Below are 16,130 nucleotides of genomic sequence, written 5' to 3'. Positions count from 1 at the left end.
TGTGTGTGTGTGTGTGTGTGTGTGTGTGTGTGTGGAGGATCTCGTAGCCCAGTGGTGTTTGAGCAGGTCTGACAGTCTTGAGTCTCGCTCTTCTGTCAGCAGGCTAGTTTAGATAGACAAACACCAACATAGACAGACGCTCTGCTCCGCTTTGTCTCCCGTCTCGCCGTAGTATATCAATGTACAGAAAAAGCTTGGATATTCCTGACTCCGGTGCAAAATGCAGCAAAGAAGAAGGTATTCCCTTGCCACTCACCCCTCACACGTTCACCTCCTCTGGCTCACGTCTCCCACGCGAGGAGACGCTGCACGGCACAGAGAGATGCAGCGCTGCTTTCTGTTGAGGGAAGGGCTTTTGTTTAAATGGCGATGAATGCAGCGTGGGGCAGCTTCACGAGTGCATTTTAACAAATCAATAAGTTATCTTCAGTGGTTAGAATTTGACTCGACGCTCTCGATTGCCTTAATTGCCAAATCGGAGTAAAACGGCGCATTCCAAATTCAGAGCCTTGATTTCTGCAACCTCACTTTTTCTGGAGTTGGCTCGATTATCTCCTCTTGTCATTATCTCAACGCATTGATAATCAGTTCCTCCATGCCGTGTCCCACTTTGTCCGGATGCAGAACATTTCTCCATTTATCCGTTTGAGAAACATTGAAGTCAAGCTACGACTGCACCACCCACAAGGTACAGCCGACTGATATAAAATATATTTCACCGTCTTATTTTCAACAGCCAATGTATCATCACACGACACATTTCTGCTCCGAGGCAGTGACATTTGTGACAGTGGGTAAGATTGAATCTAAGGGGATGATAACCTGATCTGCCTAATGATAGGCACATTGGCGGAGAAGACTTTCCGAGGTATGTGACATAAATGCAGAGGCAGCGAGAGCATATATTCAATAGATTAAAAAAAAAAAAATGTCGTTCCAAAATTGAATATTCATCCAAATGTCAGGTGCATTAATAACTTCTCACCATAGCGCTTTGTCAACAAAAAAAAGAAGTGAATCTATTTCCCGCCTCATTTTGGTGAGGGAATCCCCTTCAGAACTTTTAAATCAAATTCAAGCGCTCCTCTAAACACTTCTGCTTAGTTCTTCCTGACTCCTGGTGTTTGTGAATTTTTACTTTAACATTCATCTTCGTGTGTTTCATTGCCTCTTCTCGCGCCTTTTTTTCTTCTTCATTTAAAGGTTGCGTTAGTTTAGAGCCTACCTTCATCTGCCCGTCGCTCTGACTCATCGGTTTCAGCCAAGGTGACATTTTTAAACATTCAAAACTGCTTTCCAAACCAGAAAACAAAAAAAGCATCCACTGCTGAATAGCAAACATCATATAGGACACTGAAGAAACGGGACCTTTAGGTTTACAAATCTCAATAAAAACCTCACAGGTTTGTCTGGATCCTACACACATTAGCAGCTTGAGTCATTTACAAAGCCCCGCTACATCTTTCCTCTACGTTGAATCTGTTTGGTTTCTAAATCTCTTTCATGGGCTCCTCTCTTCTTTTGGTTCCTTGTGTGTAGCTGACCTTTAGTCCCAAACGCGCCCCCACCCCCCCCGTAAGTATGGAATATCTATGCTAATGTAGAAAGGCTGCTAGTTTTTTCCTGTCGGTGGGTTTGAGGCAGAGTCCTCCACATCGAATATCTCTCTTGCTTTATGTTGCTCCCCAGCTGATTGGGGGGTGGTTGGTTGGTAGGTAACAAAGCCTCTGTGAAACTTTTGCCTTTCTTTGATCATGTGCATGCTCCTGTGTGTGTGTTTGTAGATGGTGGCGTCGTGGAAGCACTTACGTAGCGAAATAAGCGTCCGTTGATTGACTGACTCTGTGAACCTCCCCTTATCTTTCCTCGACAGCAAAACTTTTGTCGACAGCGCAGATGATTCGCAGAACTTTAGATCAGAGGGTGTCAGAGAGAGGGCTGACTCGGAGACGTGTTTTGACAGGATGCATTTCAACCAGCGCGAACGATGGAAGAGGGGCAAACCAGTTTTATCTCAAATTACTCAACAAAAATGCCCGTCCCCATCCAGCATTTTGCCCCGCATGCCTTGTGTGTGTTGGCGGTAATAATCCGATCAAATGCACATGCTGCATTTTCTTACATGTGATTGGTGATTTGACTGCTTCTGTGAAGTATAATTGAATAGATTTGGGATGAATGCCGCAACGTTGCTGAGAAACTCACTTTCTTACTGGCCATTTCCTTTTTTTTTATCTGTCCCAAAATATCATAAAAAGACATTTTCAGCCAAACTCAAAAGCACAAGAAATCCCCCAGAATTAATTTTAAATCTTAACAACATGCCAGGAGAAATGAAGGGAGGTTAATGATATGGAAATGAAATATGGAAAAGTGCTGCAGTGCGAAGAAGAGAATATTAATTGATTTTTTTTTTCTTCTCTCTTTACAGTTCCGCTCTGGTCGCTTCATGATGTTTGAGTTGGTTGGGTTCGTCGGAGGCATCTTAATGAGTCGGGCTCTTGTGCTAATTATTGACTCTTATTTATTCAAGGGGCTGAAAATGAGCACAAATACAGAGCCTTTACCACTGATCCCAACATCAGGTGTCTGAGCTCTGAATTTAACGCACAATTCCTCAGGGCCCAAGAAAATGACAACAAATCACACTAGCAGAGCATTAGCCTTGTGTTTTGGCTTGGGCAGTGTGGTTTGTTTGACTCCTGGCACCATCCGGTGCATTTATCTTCCCTTTTTGTTTTATTTCAGTCCATGCCCCTCGTCCCAGAACCTTTTGTACTCGTTCCATCCAACAGAGGCCGACATTAGACCCCCACAAGTGGTTTGGATGGGTCTCTGACACAGCCGATGGTCACAGGCCGAGGACACGGGTTCATTCCAAAACAGGCTTATGGGAAAGGGCTTCTAAATGGATAATTGAAAGATATGAATGAGTGGCCATACACATACACCATTAAACTGACATGTGTGTGTGCCGCCACCAAATCACATTAAAATAAATAATGTAATTTCCCTCCAGTGGTGTTTTTGCAATGCATATAATTTAATTTTAATGTTTCCAGGAGAAATATCCCTTTGTGAGATAGAGAGGAAGCCATGGAAAAGTCCTGCCTTTGAAATGTAAAAGTACTAACAGCAAATGCACAATGGTGCCTGTCAAATGAATATGAATATTCTGGATTCACTTAATGAAGCAATGTGTCCTCAAACCACACTATCGATGGTTTTCATTGAAACCGCTTCCTAACGACAAAGGAGTCCCGTTTTAAACTGTCGACGGTGTGTTCTGTGAAGTATAGAGTAATTGGGATCGTATATCTGGAAAGAGCAGTTTCTTTATTTTGTTGTTTTCAAGTCGTACTTTTAAATGCTGTGAGAACCACAAAGTACATTCCAATCACTTCAATTGTTCTTTGGGTGGAGGCGTAAATCTCAGCAGATGTCGCAAAAAACTTTCTGTATGGCTTGATACCACTGTAGTGTTTACTTGGAGTGAGTCAACTAATTTTATCTTTTTAAAGTTGTGCTACTGTTCACTACAGACACAACACTCTTCAACAACAACAAATCCTCTCTCCAAAACAAGGGTGGGCCTCTGACACCTCAATACTGTACCGTTTAGCGGCTTGTCACATTACCTTCATGCAATGAGTGCGTCTAACACTGGGTGTTTCTATATTTTGCTCCCTCTCCTTGTAGCTGTTGCCTCCCATCTGTTTGTGTGTCTGGGTCTCTCGGGAGTAATATTCCTCTTTTAGTATCGCTTATCTCTCGTGGTGGTTGCAATTTAACAGCCAAAGGGAGACGAGCGACTGAACCCAAATAAGCGATCCCCCTTTTTAGGAAACGGATACATATAGATCTTAATCCGGGCCTGTTGTTATGACAACACTGGTGTCATTTGTATCAGGAATCAGGAATCAGGAAACATTTATTAGCCAAAATATGTCAAACATACAAGGAATTTGTCTTGGCGGTTAGTGCGCGACAATAGACAGACAAGACAACAGTGCACAAGTAATAAAATAAAGTGGAATGAAATGCTAATGCAATGGGTTAGTAGAATAAGGCTAAGGCTATGGGTTAGTATAAAACAAGGGAATAAAGTTAAAAAAAATTTAATATTAAAAAGTAAAAAAGAAAAATATTAAGCATAAAGGAGTCGGGCACGTGCAGCTGGGAGAGTTTGTCCTGCAGCAGAGACGGGATGATAGTGTTAAAAGCAGAGCTGAAGTCCACAAACAGGATCCTGGCGTAGGTTCCTGGGGAGTCCAGATGCTGGAGGATGTAGTGGAGGGCCATGTTGACAGCATCGTCCACAGACCTGTTGGCTCTGTAGGCGAACTGCAGGGGATCCAGGAGGGGGTCGGTGAGGGACTTCAGGTGGGTCAGGACTCGCCGTTCAAAAGACTTCATGACTCCAGAGGTCAGGGCGACGGGCCTGTAGTCATTGAGTCCTGTGATCCTGGGCTTCTTGGGAACAGGGATGATGGTGGAGGCCTTGAAGCAGGCTGGTACGTGGCATGTCTCTAGGGAGGTGTTGAAGATGTCAGTGAACACCGGAGACAGCTGGTCAGCACAATGCTTCAGGGAGTGAGGGGAAACGGAGTCCGGACCGGCTGCCTTACGGGGATTTAGTCTTCTAAAGAGCCGGTTAACGTCTCTCTCCAGAATAGAGAGGGTCGTTGCTGGTGGGGGAGGGGAAGGTGATATAGATGAAGAGGCGTGAGCACCTGATGGGCTGGGGGAGGGAGGGGAGGGGGACTGCAGCAGGTTGGTGGAGCTGTGGGGGACGGGATCGGGACATTGTCTTTCAAATCTGCAGTAGAACTCATTCAGCTCGTCTGCCAGGCGGAGGTCATTCATGGAGTGGGGGGTTTTTATGACCACTGTGGATGCCTCCGTGCTCCTGTGAGAAAGCTCCAGCTCCGGGAATGACCATCAGTCTCCATTACTCAATCCCTCCCTCGCAATCTTCACTCTTTCATTCCCTCCCTCCTTCGCCCATCGCACCTACGACCCCCCGCCCGCCCCCATCCTCCCGTCACATTTGTCCGTGAGGTCTTTCTGCTGCAACCGAGCAGGTTGGAAAAAAAAGGTAGCTGTTGTGTCTTTATCCTTTCAGAGAGACAAACGATCTGTTGGCTCGGCCACATGTTCACTAATGCATCAACGCTAATAGAGAGGGAAGGGGGCTGGGTGGGGGGGTATTGTTGGATTGAATGACAAAAAGGAACAGTGTTGTGACAGTGAGCAGCTGGTGTTTCCAAGTGTTGACGGGCTCTGTGTCTTTTTTTGTGCGTTGTGTATGTGCGTGTACGTGTGTGCGTGGGCCCTTGATGGAGACAGATTGTCCTGTGATTGTTCGTTTCTGAGCGGGGCTCTGCTCATAGTGGTTATTGACGGCATCTGCGGGAGAGGGTGGGGGGGGAGGGGGGGGGACAAGAGAAATGGTACTCAACCAAATGTCTCACTTCGTTTCCTCCCTCCAGATTTTTCCTACTGATGCGGCGCTAGGGTTCAAAACGTGCAGCGTGCTAGCAGACTTTAGGCCGCTCGCGAAGCCGACGTTAATGCAAACCCGTGGAAAGACACACTACAGATTTGCATGGGGAAGCTGCGGCATTTTTTAAAACAAAAGTTTAAACTCGATTTGTCTGATACCGAGTGCTGCTAGTCGACGCTGGTAGCGTATGCTGTCCACTCTTCTTGCTTTGAACGTCTTTGTGTGAATATATGCTCTGTTTGCAAAGGGCTCGATAGCAACCCCCCCCGTGGTACGATAGTGGCATACGTACTGTGGTGCAACATGTAACCTCTGACCTCTCAGCTCCACCCGTGTCTCCTGAAACCTGCGACATGGCACCTCTTGATCCCTCCAATCACCTCTGCCCCTATGTGTGCTTGTGCCACAGGTCTCGGTCTATTAGTGGTGCCTCCTCTGGCCTCTCTACCAGCCCCCTCAGCAGCCCCCGGGTAAGTCCTGACCCTCTACATACTTTAAAACATGTGCAGCACTCACATGTTGACCATGTATCTAGATGTCTATCCTCAGGGAATATGACCAAGTCCTGCAGATCTCATCTTAGTGCTGCTTATGTCTGCAAGAGGAGGACAATTTGCTTATAAAACCTTCTATAAAAGCTTCTTCTCTCTCTACGTATTATCCATGCTTCTGCGTTTGGGCGGGGTGGGGTGAGGGGGGTTGAGCCTTGTGGAAATCCAGCTCCAAGAATGCTTCACAAAATCAACTTTTCTTTCCCAGAGCTGGGGAGCTTGTGGTAAACTTTTCCAGCTGACTACCCTGAGAAGGAACCGGATTAGCCGGGATCCTAAGACGAGCTCCTCGCGCCACACGGGCACCACACGGGTTTCTGACCTCGCAAAGCCTGGATTGCGCGCTCATTGAGAGGCTTTGTGTGGATTGGTTTCTCAGATTTGTGTCTGGAAAAAAGGGAGGTTCATCCATGCGGGATTTTTGCAATTTTACAATTACAAATATCACTAAACCTCACAGCAGAGATACCAAATTGATGAACAAATTGTCTTCACAGCTGGTCTTTTGTCTCTCACACATGTCAGCGTCTGCTTGGTTTTCTCTGCCAGCGTTGCTCTGCATGCATTTTTACTCATATGTCTGTTTTTTTAATTGTGTCTATTGGTGGCTGGTTTTGTTGTTCCAACCTAATTTATGTTTTCTTATGGCATGAGTCACTGAATGCTCTTTTTTCTTTTCTGTCGTCCTTTTTTTGTCAATGCCTCAATCTCTCCCCTGTATGCACACATCTTCCCTGTCTCTATACTCCTTGCCTGCCTCCTTTGCTGGCTTCGGTACACTTTTCTTTATCTATGTGCTTGTCTGCCTGCATGCGTCCCCGTGTGTTTTTGCGCCTTCTCCACCCGCCCCGCCCATGGCCGCATTGTGCCGCGCGTCTTCACACTGTGTCCCCCCCCGCTCCAGCCGGTCAGAAAGTTCTGTGTCCCGCCCCAGTTCCCTGACCTGCCCCAGTCCCCGAGCACAAGCTCCTGCCCATCACCTGAGCCCGCCCTGAATCGAACGGGGCCTCGCATGTCCACCCCCAACTCGCTCGCTCCGAGCAGTGAGCCCCCGCCGGCAGCTCTCAACAAGACGCAGACACTCCCCACCAAGCCCAAAGTCGTGCCAAAACCCCTGCAAGCCACACTATCGAACCCGCTCCCCGGAACCTCAGATCCGGCGTCCGCCGCCAAGTCCGAGCCCTCGACTCCCTGCCAACTGGCGGCGCACCTGCCCTCTGCCTCTGTGCCCCCGACCCTGACATCCCCTTCCTCGCCGTCCTCGCCCTTCTCCCCGTCCTCCATCTCCAGTGCTGCGTTCGCAAACAGCCCCCAGGTGCGGCGCTGCCACTTTGCCGCCGGCCCCCAGCTCTCAGTGCCCTTCAACGGGCCGGTGCCGCTGTCGCCCATCCGGCTGCACCACTTCCACCCCGTGGTGCCGGCGGCTTCTGCGTTCACTGACCACCCGCCCAAATCTATCCCGCTCATACAGGTCACCCCTCACCCTTCCCCTCGAGGCAGCCCCCTCCCCACCCCCAAGGACACCCCGGTGCACACTCCCAAGGACAGCCCGGCCGGGACCCCCACCCCCACGCCGCCCCCCAGCCCTTCCATCGGAGGCATGCCTTGGAGGACACGCCTCAACTCCATCAAAAACAGCTTCCTGGGCTCGCCGCGCTTCCACCGCAGGAAACTTCAAGGTAATGGCTTTTTCAGCAGGTGTAACATTTCCTACGGCGAACATTAAATTGTGTCTTAAAGTGTCATTTTCCCTCCTTGAGACCTGAGTGGTCTGCTGGCGATCTTTCTTTGATTTTGCCTCTGAACTCTAACCTTGCCTACACAGTTCCCACACAAGAGGAAATGTCCAGCCTCACACCAGAGTCTTCCCCCGAGTGAGTAGATACTACACCACCACTAACTACCATGACTATGCATGAGCTGCCAGCCACGTGATAGCGGGATGATTTGGAAAGTATTACGTCCATGAAAGTTTGATTTTTGGCTGCTGAGTTTCCTGTAATGACCTCAGGTCCGGGCTGGAGAAGCAGCACCGTGGCAGGAGGTACTGGGTTGGTTATAGGGTAGCCTGTGTGATGTGGTTGAACTCGCAGGGGCCTGATAACTCAAGGTTGGCCTAGATATGCCTGTGTGGTTCGCTGGCTCCCTGGCTTGGCCGTTTCCACCTGGCTGAGAAGAACATCCCAGCTGGAAAGGATCGTTTAAACAGGCAGTCGCACACCAGCACATTCAAAACTGCAGGACAATGTGGCCCTTAATGTAGCTGTGGTAACATTATAGAAGTACGGGGGAGTAGGGTAGGCTCTCCATCAACATCCTCAAGAATTCCGTAAAATGTTAATATGCCACAAAGCAGGAGTCCATATGGCTTGTGGGTGCAAGCACACTTGGGCCAGTTGTGAATTAATCTCCTTCCACCCTTCTGGACCTAGAGTTCCGTTAGACACATAGAGGCTCAATTATCTCTTTCCCATACATACATTAACTGAAACTCAGTTGAGGATGGAGAGGATTAATTTTCTTAAAACGTATTCCCACTGCGCATTATTTCCATTGAGGGTATCCTTGTTTCCTTTATCAGAGAGATTTTCATCATTCTTAGTTAGTCGGATGGATTGTTTAATGAGTGGAAGGAAGACCAACACTCTCTAGCAGGCACAAATATATGATGTAAATGTATTAATGTCCTGTCTTTTACCTACAGACTTGCCAAGAAATCCTGGTTTGGTAACTTCATCAACCTGGAGAAAGAGGAGCAGATATTCATTGTCATCAAAGACAAGCCTCTCAGCTCCATCAAGGCTGACATTGTTCAAGCCTTTCTCTCGGTACGTACTCAAGAGTGTCTTGTTTAACTCCTCACTTCATCCGTGCCTCCACTCCCATCGGATCCTTGCGCCCTGACTTTTCTTTGGAAATCTGAATATGCATGCATGCAAAAAGTATTCCATCTTCTGTGTGTCGCAGGACGTTGCTTTTTCAATGCTCTCTGAGTGTTTGCTAACACGCTTCTGATTCATGTAGCAATTCAGTAAACTGCTTGTGGTCAGTGCTTTTATTTTATCTCTGACTGGAGACTCTGTTGGAGGTCAATAGAAAATCAACTGAGAGCATTGATCATTAGCATATAGATGCTCTCCTCTCTAGACCATTTATTGAGTGTGTGGTGTGTGTGTGTGTATATTTAGATGTGCAGTGTGAGGAATTGAGAGATAGTGTGAATTGTATCTTTGTGTGTGGGGCACCTGCAGATGTGGATTTATAAATACATGCAGGTAACACTTGGGCTCCCCAGTAAGCGCGGCAGCACCTTTATCAACAAACGCCCAGCAGTAGTAGTTAATATCCAGTGTACATCATTGAACAAAACCTATCCTCACCCCAGGTAAATTTAACAAAGTCTCGGTAAATGCAAACGCTGCCAGTGCAGGTCAATGTTAAATCAGTTTCCCCATCTGTAGCTCTTTTCCCCCCCTTTGGGTTTTAAGTAGCCGGTATTCCAGACAGGAGATTGGCACCTGAATCAGTGGAATTATACCTCTCAGCACATTCATATTAATGGAATGGCAAACCCTCTCCCGCACTTTGGCATAACGTGACTATTTCAGAGCTCACCTGTTTACCTGCATTGGGCATACAAATTCATTTCTGGTGCAATGTTGTTGGATGACCCCTGCATTGCATCGGCTTAAATCTCCCTTGCATGTATGGCTACTCTCAGAGGCATTGATCTCCCTAGAGCTTCAACCGTGGTTGGTATTATGTGGAGGGTATTTTGATAAGGGTTTATTCACCAGTAATTTGCTAGGTGTGGGAAAAAGATTTAACATGTTCCTCTGTATAATCCCATTACGCTCCTTTTTTTTTTACAACCTAAACCTAAACCTTTTTGTCCATTTGCCTATAGTCATTTCTGCTTTCTTTCTTCCCCCACCAGATCCCCAGCCTCAGCCACAGTGTGATCTCCCAGACCAGTTTCCGAGCAGAATACAAGTCCACAGCCGGCCCGACAGTCTTCCAGAAGCCGATCAAATTCCAAGTGGACATCACCTACACGGAGAGCACAGCTGCCACGAAGGAGAATGGCATCTACTCCGTCACCTTCACCCTGCTCTCAGGTCAGGGGGGGGGGGGGGGGGGGGGGGGGGCTGCACATTTCAGCTGAATTGCGTGTAATAGTGGCACTCAAGAGCATGCTGGTTCTTCCATGTCACCTGCTGTTACTTGCAGCGGGAGCTTACTGGTACCCCCCTCTCTGACCTCCATTTATCATCTCAGGCTCACACCGTGCGCACCCTTATTCTTTCTTTTTTTTATTTCTCTAATTGATCCATCAATATAGTTCCCACACACTCGGCCTGCTTTCTTGCTGCTACCTGTAGATTGCGATGCGACAAATATTTCCCCCTTGTGTCACCGCGTTTAGGTCCCAGTCGGCGATTTAAGCGAGTAGTGGAGACGATTCAGAGCCAGTTGTTAAGCACACACGACCAGCCAGGGGTCCAACAGCTGTCTGGTGAGTAGGACCCTTTGACATATCTCAAAACCTCATACAGAACCTCTCCACCCTTACCCCTACCGCCTCATCTGCCCAGCCATCCCATGCATTGCTCTTCCCGCGTGCTTGAAGCCGCTCCCTGGCTCTCCAAGCGGCTTCCTTTGCATGCCGCAAAAAAGGGTGGGAGTTTCTCCCGAGCACAGAGTGCGGTTCAAACGTTGTCATACCGTTGCCCCGGCAGTGAAGATTAGAGTGGAGGTAGGGTAAGCTGATTTGCATTCAGTCGCTCCTACTTCCAAGACTGATCGTGGGAGCTTGTCACCATAGCAACACCACTGCACCTCAACGCACTCCCACAGTGCATCGCGCCGCCCTGTGACACAACACCTGCCTTCTCTCTCGCTCTCTCTCTCTCTGGGTGCTTGTACCAATAGGACCCCATCCTCCTGTCCCCCCCCACCCTTGTCCACCAGCCTCCTTCGGAGCCTCCAAAAGCACCAAGCAGATGTAAAGACCTTGTGAGTGGCTGCCTCAGTCCTCACCTAACCGTTCGTCCTGGGAACTTTGACATTTTTTAAATATTCCTCCCACCATGAGTTGCCGGTTGGATGTTGATTCACTGGAGCCGTGAGCGTCCATTCGCTCCCCAGTGCCACTATATCTCTTTCACTCAACGCATAGACTTGATGGCGAAAAAGGAAAAGAAGAATTCAATCGGGATCCCACTCCTCTTGACAGCAGCGCCGCTTGCTGGTCACGTAGGGAAACACCACCTGCCTGAAATGCACCGTTTTCATCCGGGGACGGTGTGCTGTTTTCCTTGGATGTCAATTTCATCTCACGCGTGAATCATGACCTTGGTTTTTCTATGTTTGTGTCTTTATCCCTTCGATCCCCTCGCCAATTCCATATAGGACTTTTTTGAACAGATACGTGGCCATCATACAGCTTTTACTGGGTGTTACAAAAGTGAGCTGTAGCCCCGTGTCTTTTTAGGCAATATTCATCTCACTGACGCTCAGAAGTGAACAGCAGTCATTACAGCTGTTGTGATTACCTCACTGAGGTTGCCAATTAATTTAGATGTTTCTTGTTTTATGTTATGAATAGACTGAAGGTTGAAATTATAATCAATTATATTACATTAGTATCAAATTACTGCTGTGGGTTTCTTTCCAGCAGATGAGGAGGAGGGTAATATGTCAAACGTTTATCACCAGAGGATAATGAGGATACGAGAAAAAGCATAAATAATGACTCTATCAGAACGGACGAACAGTGTAATACTACTTGTTTTTGACCAAGGTCAGTCTTGTCTTTAATTCATGTCATTAAACTACCGCTCGGCGTAATATAAATGTGAAAACAGGTCAAAGTGTGCTTATCGGTAAATGAAAGATTTCCTTCTTTGTGACCTCCTCGCGCGTTTTCGGCGCGACCTGATCGTAGGCTCTCATGAAGTCACTTACTGTAATTAAGAACAGAAATGGCTTTGCACACCGATGCGTGTCAAACAAAAGGTCTCATCAAGTCTTTGGTCATTATGTCTCCTAATCACCATTAACGGAAGCACACCTGGAAGCTTAAAAAGACAATAGGTGCACACAACAAAAGGAGTGTAGACAAATGTAGGCTGAAGGACGACAGAGCAGAAGCGTTCATTTAGAGGGCACCGTCTCCATTTTAGGGAGCAGCTGAGATCATTAAGATTCATGGGTTTTGCTGCCATTTTTTGGAAATGTGCAGATCAGGCTGGAGTGAAGCGAGTGAATGGGGGAGAAGCCTTCACACATGAGAAACTAAGAGGGAACATTAGGGAAGAAGTTGGCGGCAACCATTTTCCAGCAGGATAATGGAGCCTCTATTAGGTGCTGATACACCGACTCTGCGGTCCGGTGTGCGAGTGTGTGCGTTTTGTCGTCTGTGCAGCATCCCGGCCTGTTTCCACTGATGCTGTCGCGGCTCAAGCGACTCCATCTTGCACGTGGATCTGTGGCTACCTTTTCACAGTCATGTTGGTGGCAAATAGTTTCCAAAGTTGCCCCGTGCAAAACGACATTAACAGAAATAACTGAGTGACTGCTCCATTTTTGCATCATTTGCATGAATACTGTCTGATGCACGCAGATAAACACCAACACGCCAAAACACGAGCACAGTAAGTGTGCGTATAGCAGTTGGAAAATAGGGTTGGATGTGAACTTGTGTCATTTAGCATATTCGGCCATTTGATTCAGCCCACAGCATGAGCTGGACTTTTTCTTACTTCAAAGTGTTGGTGCAATGATAAGGCCGTCAACCGGCGTGTTTGATGCCTTTGTCCGGGTCTAATCGTTAGCAATGGTTCAAAGTGGTGAACTGAAGTGTGGAAATGTGTTGATCAAAGGTTCTCTCTTTCCACCGCGCAGATTTCAGTCCAAACATTACCGCGTCGTCCTTCGCTTACAATAGCCACGAGACAGACGGCCTCCGTGATCTGCACTCTGCAGAGGTTCAAGTGGACGTTCAGTTCTCTAATGGAGCCTTTCAAAGACAATTAGGTTCAGCAAAAAGGAGAGGAGACACTCATTTATTACCCTTCAAGGGCAACGTGGTCATGAAGCTGGAGGCGCTATCATCGTCCACCTGCCATCATCTGCCCGGCTTCTGGCTGCCGCAAAGTGCCACAGATGACACGGGGCGCTTCCTCTTGTCTGCATCACACGGTCGTATGTGCTGAATGTGCTCACTGTAGCATCGGGCTACAGAAGCCTGTATTGACTTTGGTCCTCCTCCCCCCCCCCCCCCCCCCCCCCTCCCATTTGCTTTGATTGCCAGTCTGAGATCGTATGGCTCTCTGGTGTTTTCATTGGTCGTGTTGTTACCTCAGCATGGCCCATCGTGCCGACACGGCAGCAGCAGCAGCTTTCATCCTCTCTGTGTGCATCAGGCTTACGTGCCTCGTTTCTGTGCAGTCTACCCCGCTGTTCATTAGTTTGTTTGTTCTCTTTCTTCTCTTTTCCTCCCTCTCCCCCCCCCCCCCCCCCCCCCCCCCCCTCCATCTGTGTACCTAGGCAGCCCATTGAGTAACTTCTTTGACGTAATGAACCGACTTTTTTCAGACGAGAAGAATGGACAGGGGTCCTACCCCTCTGGCACGCCCACCAAGCACTCCCCCTCGCCCATTCACGTCCGGAGGCACGAGCCAGAAAATAATGACACCAAATGCCCCGCTGCGGGCCGAAACCGGGTCAGGCTGTCGGTGGCGTCTTTGGGGCCCACGGGAGGAGTCTTAGAACGAGATGCTATGTAGTCGAGCTCCCCCGGTATCACTGTAACACAGAGAGAGTATTTGTACATAATCATTTGTGGGCCTTCTTTTGTATGAAATGACTTTATAGAAATATAATATATTGAGAGAATCTAAGTAATGTTTTATAAAAACGCATACTGCACCTACACGACAAACACGCGCAAGTCCTTCCATTCCCTTTTTCATTACCCCCACCCCACCCACCTTCACACCACCACCATCCACTCCTCTACCTCAACCATCCAATCGCCTGTGACCCTTGCTCCGATTCTTGGCTCCCTTGCTGATAACCTGTGTGATGACCTGACTTGTTTCTGATACCAGGAATTATCCAGAAAACCTATTAAGCCCCTCCTCCTGCTCCCTGCTCCGTCCGCCTTCCCTCGACCACCCTCCTGCCCTGCCGCCCGCCCGCCCGCCCGCCCCACCCCTGAGCATGCCGGTAGCTATAGACATTTGTTGACGGAGGACGGTTTGTAGAGGTGCGCTGAAGAGAGGGTAGGGGGGGGGGGGTTCACCATGGAAACAGACCCCTTCATCTGCCTCCACGTCCCTGCTCCAGCTCTGGCAGTAGAAGTAGATGAAAATCCCTTTGTGCGTTCCCCCATTTTAGGAACACACACATATGTGCACAGCTAATCCTCAGAAATCCCACTGAAGAAAAAAACGAACACCCCCCCCCCCCCCCCCCCGCCCGCCCGCCCCTTTCCTGTCGAGGAGCATTCGTCATACGGAGTATGAGTATTTTACAAAAAGACACTACACACAAAAAACATGTGCATGCTTACATGCACAGGTCTAGTTTGCACAGAAAACTCTGGGATGTATTAACAAGAACACAGAAAACAACAGAAAGAAGACACAAAGTGACTGATGAGGAGGAGAGAAGGGGGGATGTAGAAAGCCAAAAGGCCGACGCGGACACTTGCTGGATTGTATTTGTTTGCTTTTTAATGTAATTTCTTTGTTAAAACTGGGTTTGAAATACTAAGTGACTATGAGACGTAATACTCTTGCTGCAAATGGACTGGAATTGATTTCAGAGAGGAGCAGAACGCTGCAGGGGGATCGGGGGGGTACGATGACACGGGGTGGAGGGGAGGGACGAGGGCGGGTATTTACTTAAAATGAATGATCTATTCTGTTGTACAGACTGATATCATTTCTTCTGTATAAAAATGAAATATCTAGTTGTGACACTACGTTTAGATACCATGGGCTCAGGTTGCCAAACCTGCGCCTGCTACATGCTGTTCTTTTAAATTATTCTGTGTGTTTTTGTTACACGATCATCCAAGTCTTTGTCGGATTGAACTAATTATGATCAAAACAACAACACATTCCTGTTTGTGTTATTTGCAGCACTTTGTCTTTGGTTTTCCATTCATACCTCTCTTCTCTTAGCCTCACTTACCAGCAGTAGAAGTAGAGGAACAAAAAAAAAAATGATGTGACAAATGCAATTTTTTGTATTTCTGTCCTTATTTATTCAACGTTTGTTCATCTTACTGTTTGATTTCCTAATTTATTATAACTTGGCTATTTATATGAACAAAGCTGTTAGGTCAGTTGAATGTTATTTATTACCCTCTTGTGTGTTCGTAAATAGGGCAACATTTGAAGAAAAATGAAAATTAACTTCTTCTTTAGTTTTGGTCTACATTTAAGAGATTGTGTGAACAATCGAGTGACAAATTCTCTTTTCCCTGACCTCTCTGTGGAGGGAAAGAGAACTTGTGGGAACTCTTGGAAAAGGAAAAAAAAACATTTACCAGTAATTTAAGAATGTAGAAGTAGCCTCTTTTTGGAGAGGGGAAAATGCTCTTCTATTGATATTTGTCAGTTTCATATTATTGTGCGTGTAGGCCGGGCCTGAGGAGAAGGACTCTACAGATCCCAATCTACTTCTTCTCTTTGTAAATATACAGACAGACCGCAGGGGGGTTGATCGTCTTCTCAACCATGCTGGGGATTCCTGCTCAATGCTTTTAGTCTGTATTGCTGTGTGCATGTCGAACATGAGCTTTTCTTTGCATGGCTTTAGTATTCATGTTCCATGCCAAACTCACTCCTCTCAGCCTTCATCGATTTTCTCTCTCCACAAAATTGACCTTTTTAAGGTTTTAAATTTCCTCTTCGCCCTACTTTTTACCCTCAGCTTTTATTTCTGGCCTTTTTTTTATGGTCCCTGCTAATCTTACCCTACCTCCCCCTCTTATTTTGTGCACAAAGATTTGAACGATGCTTCCTTTACTCTGTACCTCTTTGGAAGGCTTGGATGTC

The 16,130-nt window shown here is 47.4% G+C and overlaps 1 protein-coding gene across 6 annotated transcripts in view; it reads left to right on the top strand.

Moving 5' to 3' along the window:
- LOC120812249 (serine/threonine-protein kinase BRSK2) overlaps positions 1-14,295 on the top strand; it is a 154,451-nt gene extending 140,156 nt beyond the window's left edge. For 3 of the 6 annotated variants that reach the window (XM_040168074.2, XM_040168073.2, XM_078097832.1), the window contains exons 13-19: positions 5,916-5,976; positions 7,529-7,736; positions 7,883-7,931; positions 8,762-8,885; positions 9,995-10,175; positions 10,484-10,573; positions 13,609-13,985. In XM_040168074.2, coding sequence (XP_040024008.1) covers positions 5,916-5,976; positions 7,529-7,736; positions 7,883-7,931; positions 8,762-8,885; positions 9,995-10,175; positions 10,484-10,573; positions 13,609-13,847 — 952 coding nt within the window. In that variant the 3' untranslated portion in view covers positions 13,848-13,985. Of the gene's footprint in view, positions 1-5,915; positions 5,977-7,528; positions 7,737-7,882; positions 7,932-8,761; positions 8,886-9,994; positions 10,176-10,483; positions 10,574-13,608; positions 13,986-14,171 lie in introns of those variants that run through there. The other 3 variants (XM_040168075.2, XM_078097833.1, XM_040168076.2) reach the window with 2 other exon arrangements.
- The last annotated feature ends 1,835 nt before the right edge of the window (positions 14,296-16,130 follow it).

The sequence above is a fragment of the Gasterosteus aculeatus genome, chromosome Y (genome assembly GCF_964276395.1).
Source record: "Gasterosteus aculeatus chromosome Y, fGasAcu3.hap1.1, whole genome shotgun sequence".
NCBI classification, from domain to species: domain Eukaryota; kingdom Metazoa; phylum Chordata; class Actinopteri; order Perciformes; family Gasterosteidae; genus Gasterosteus; species Gasterosteus aculeatus.
The sequence above is the reverse complement of the archived record's forward strand: the minus strand, read 5'-3'. Positions and strand labels throughout refer to the sequence as shown.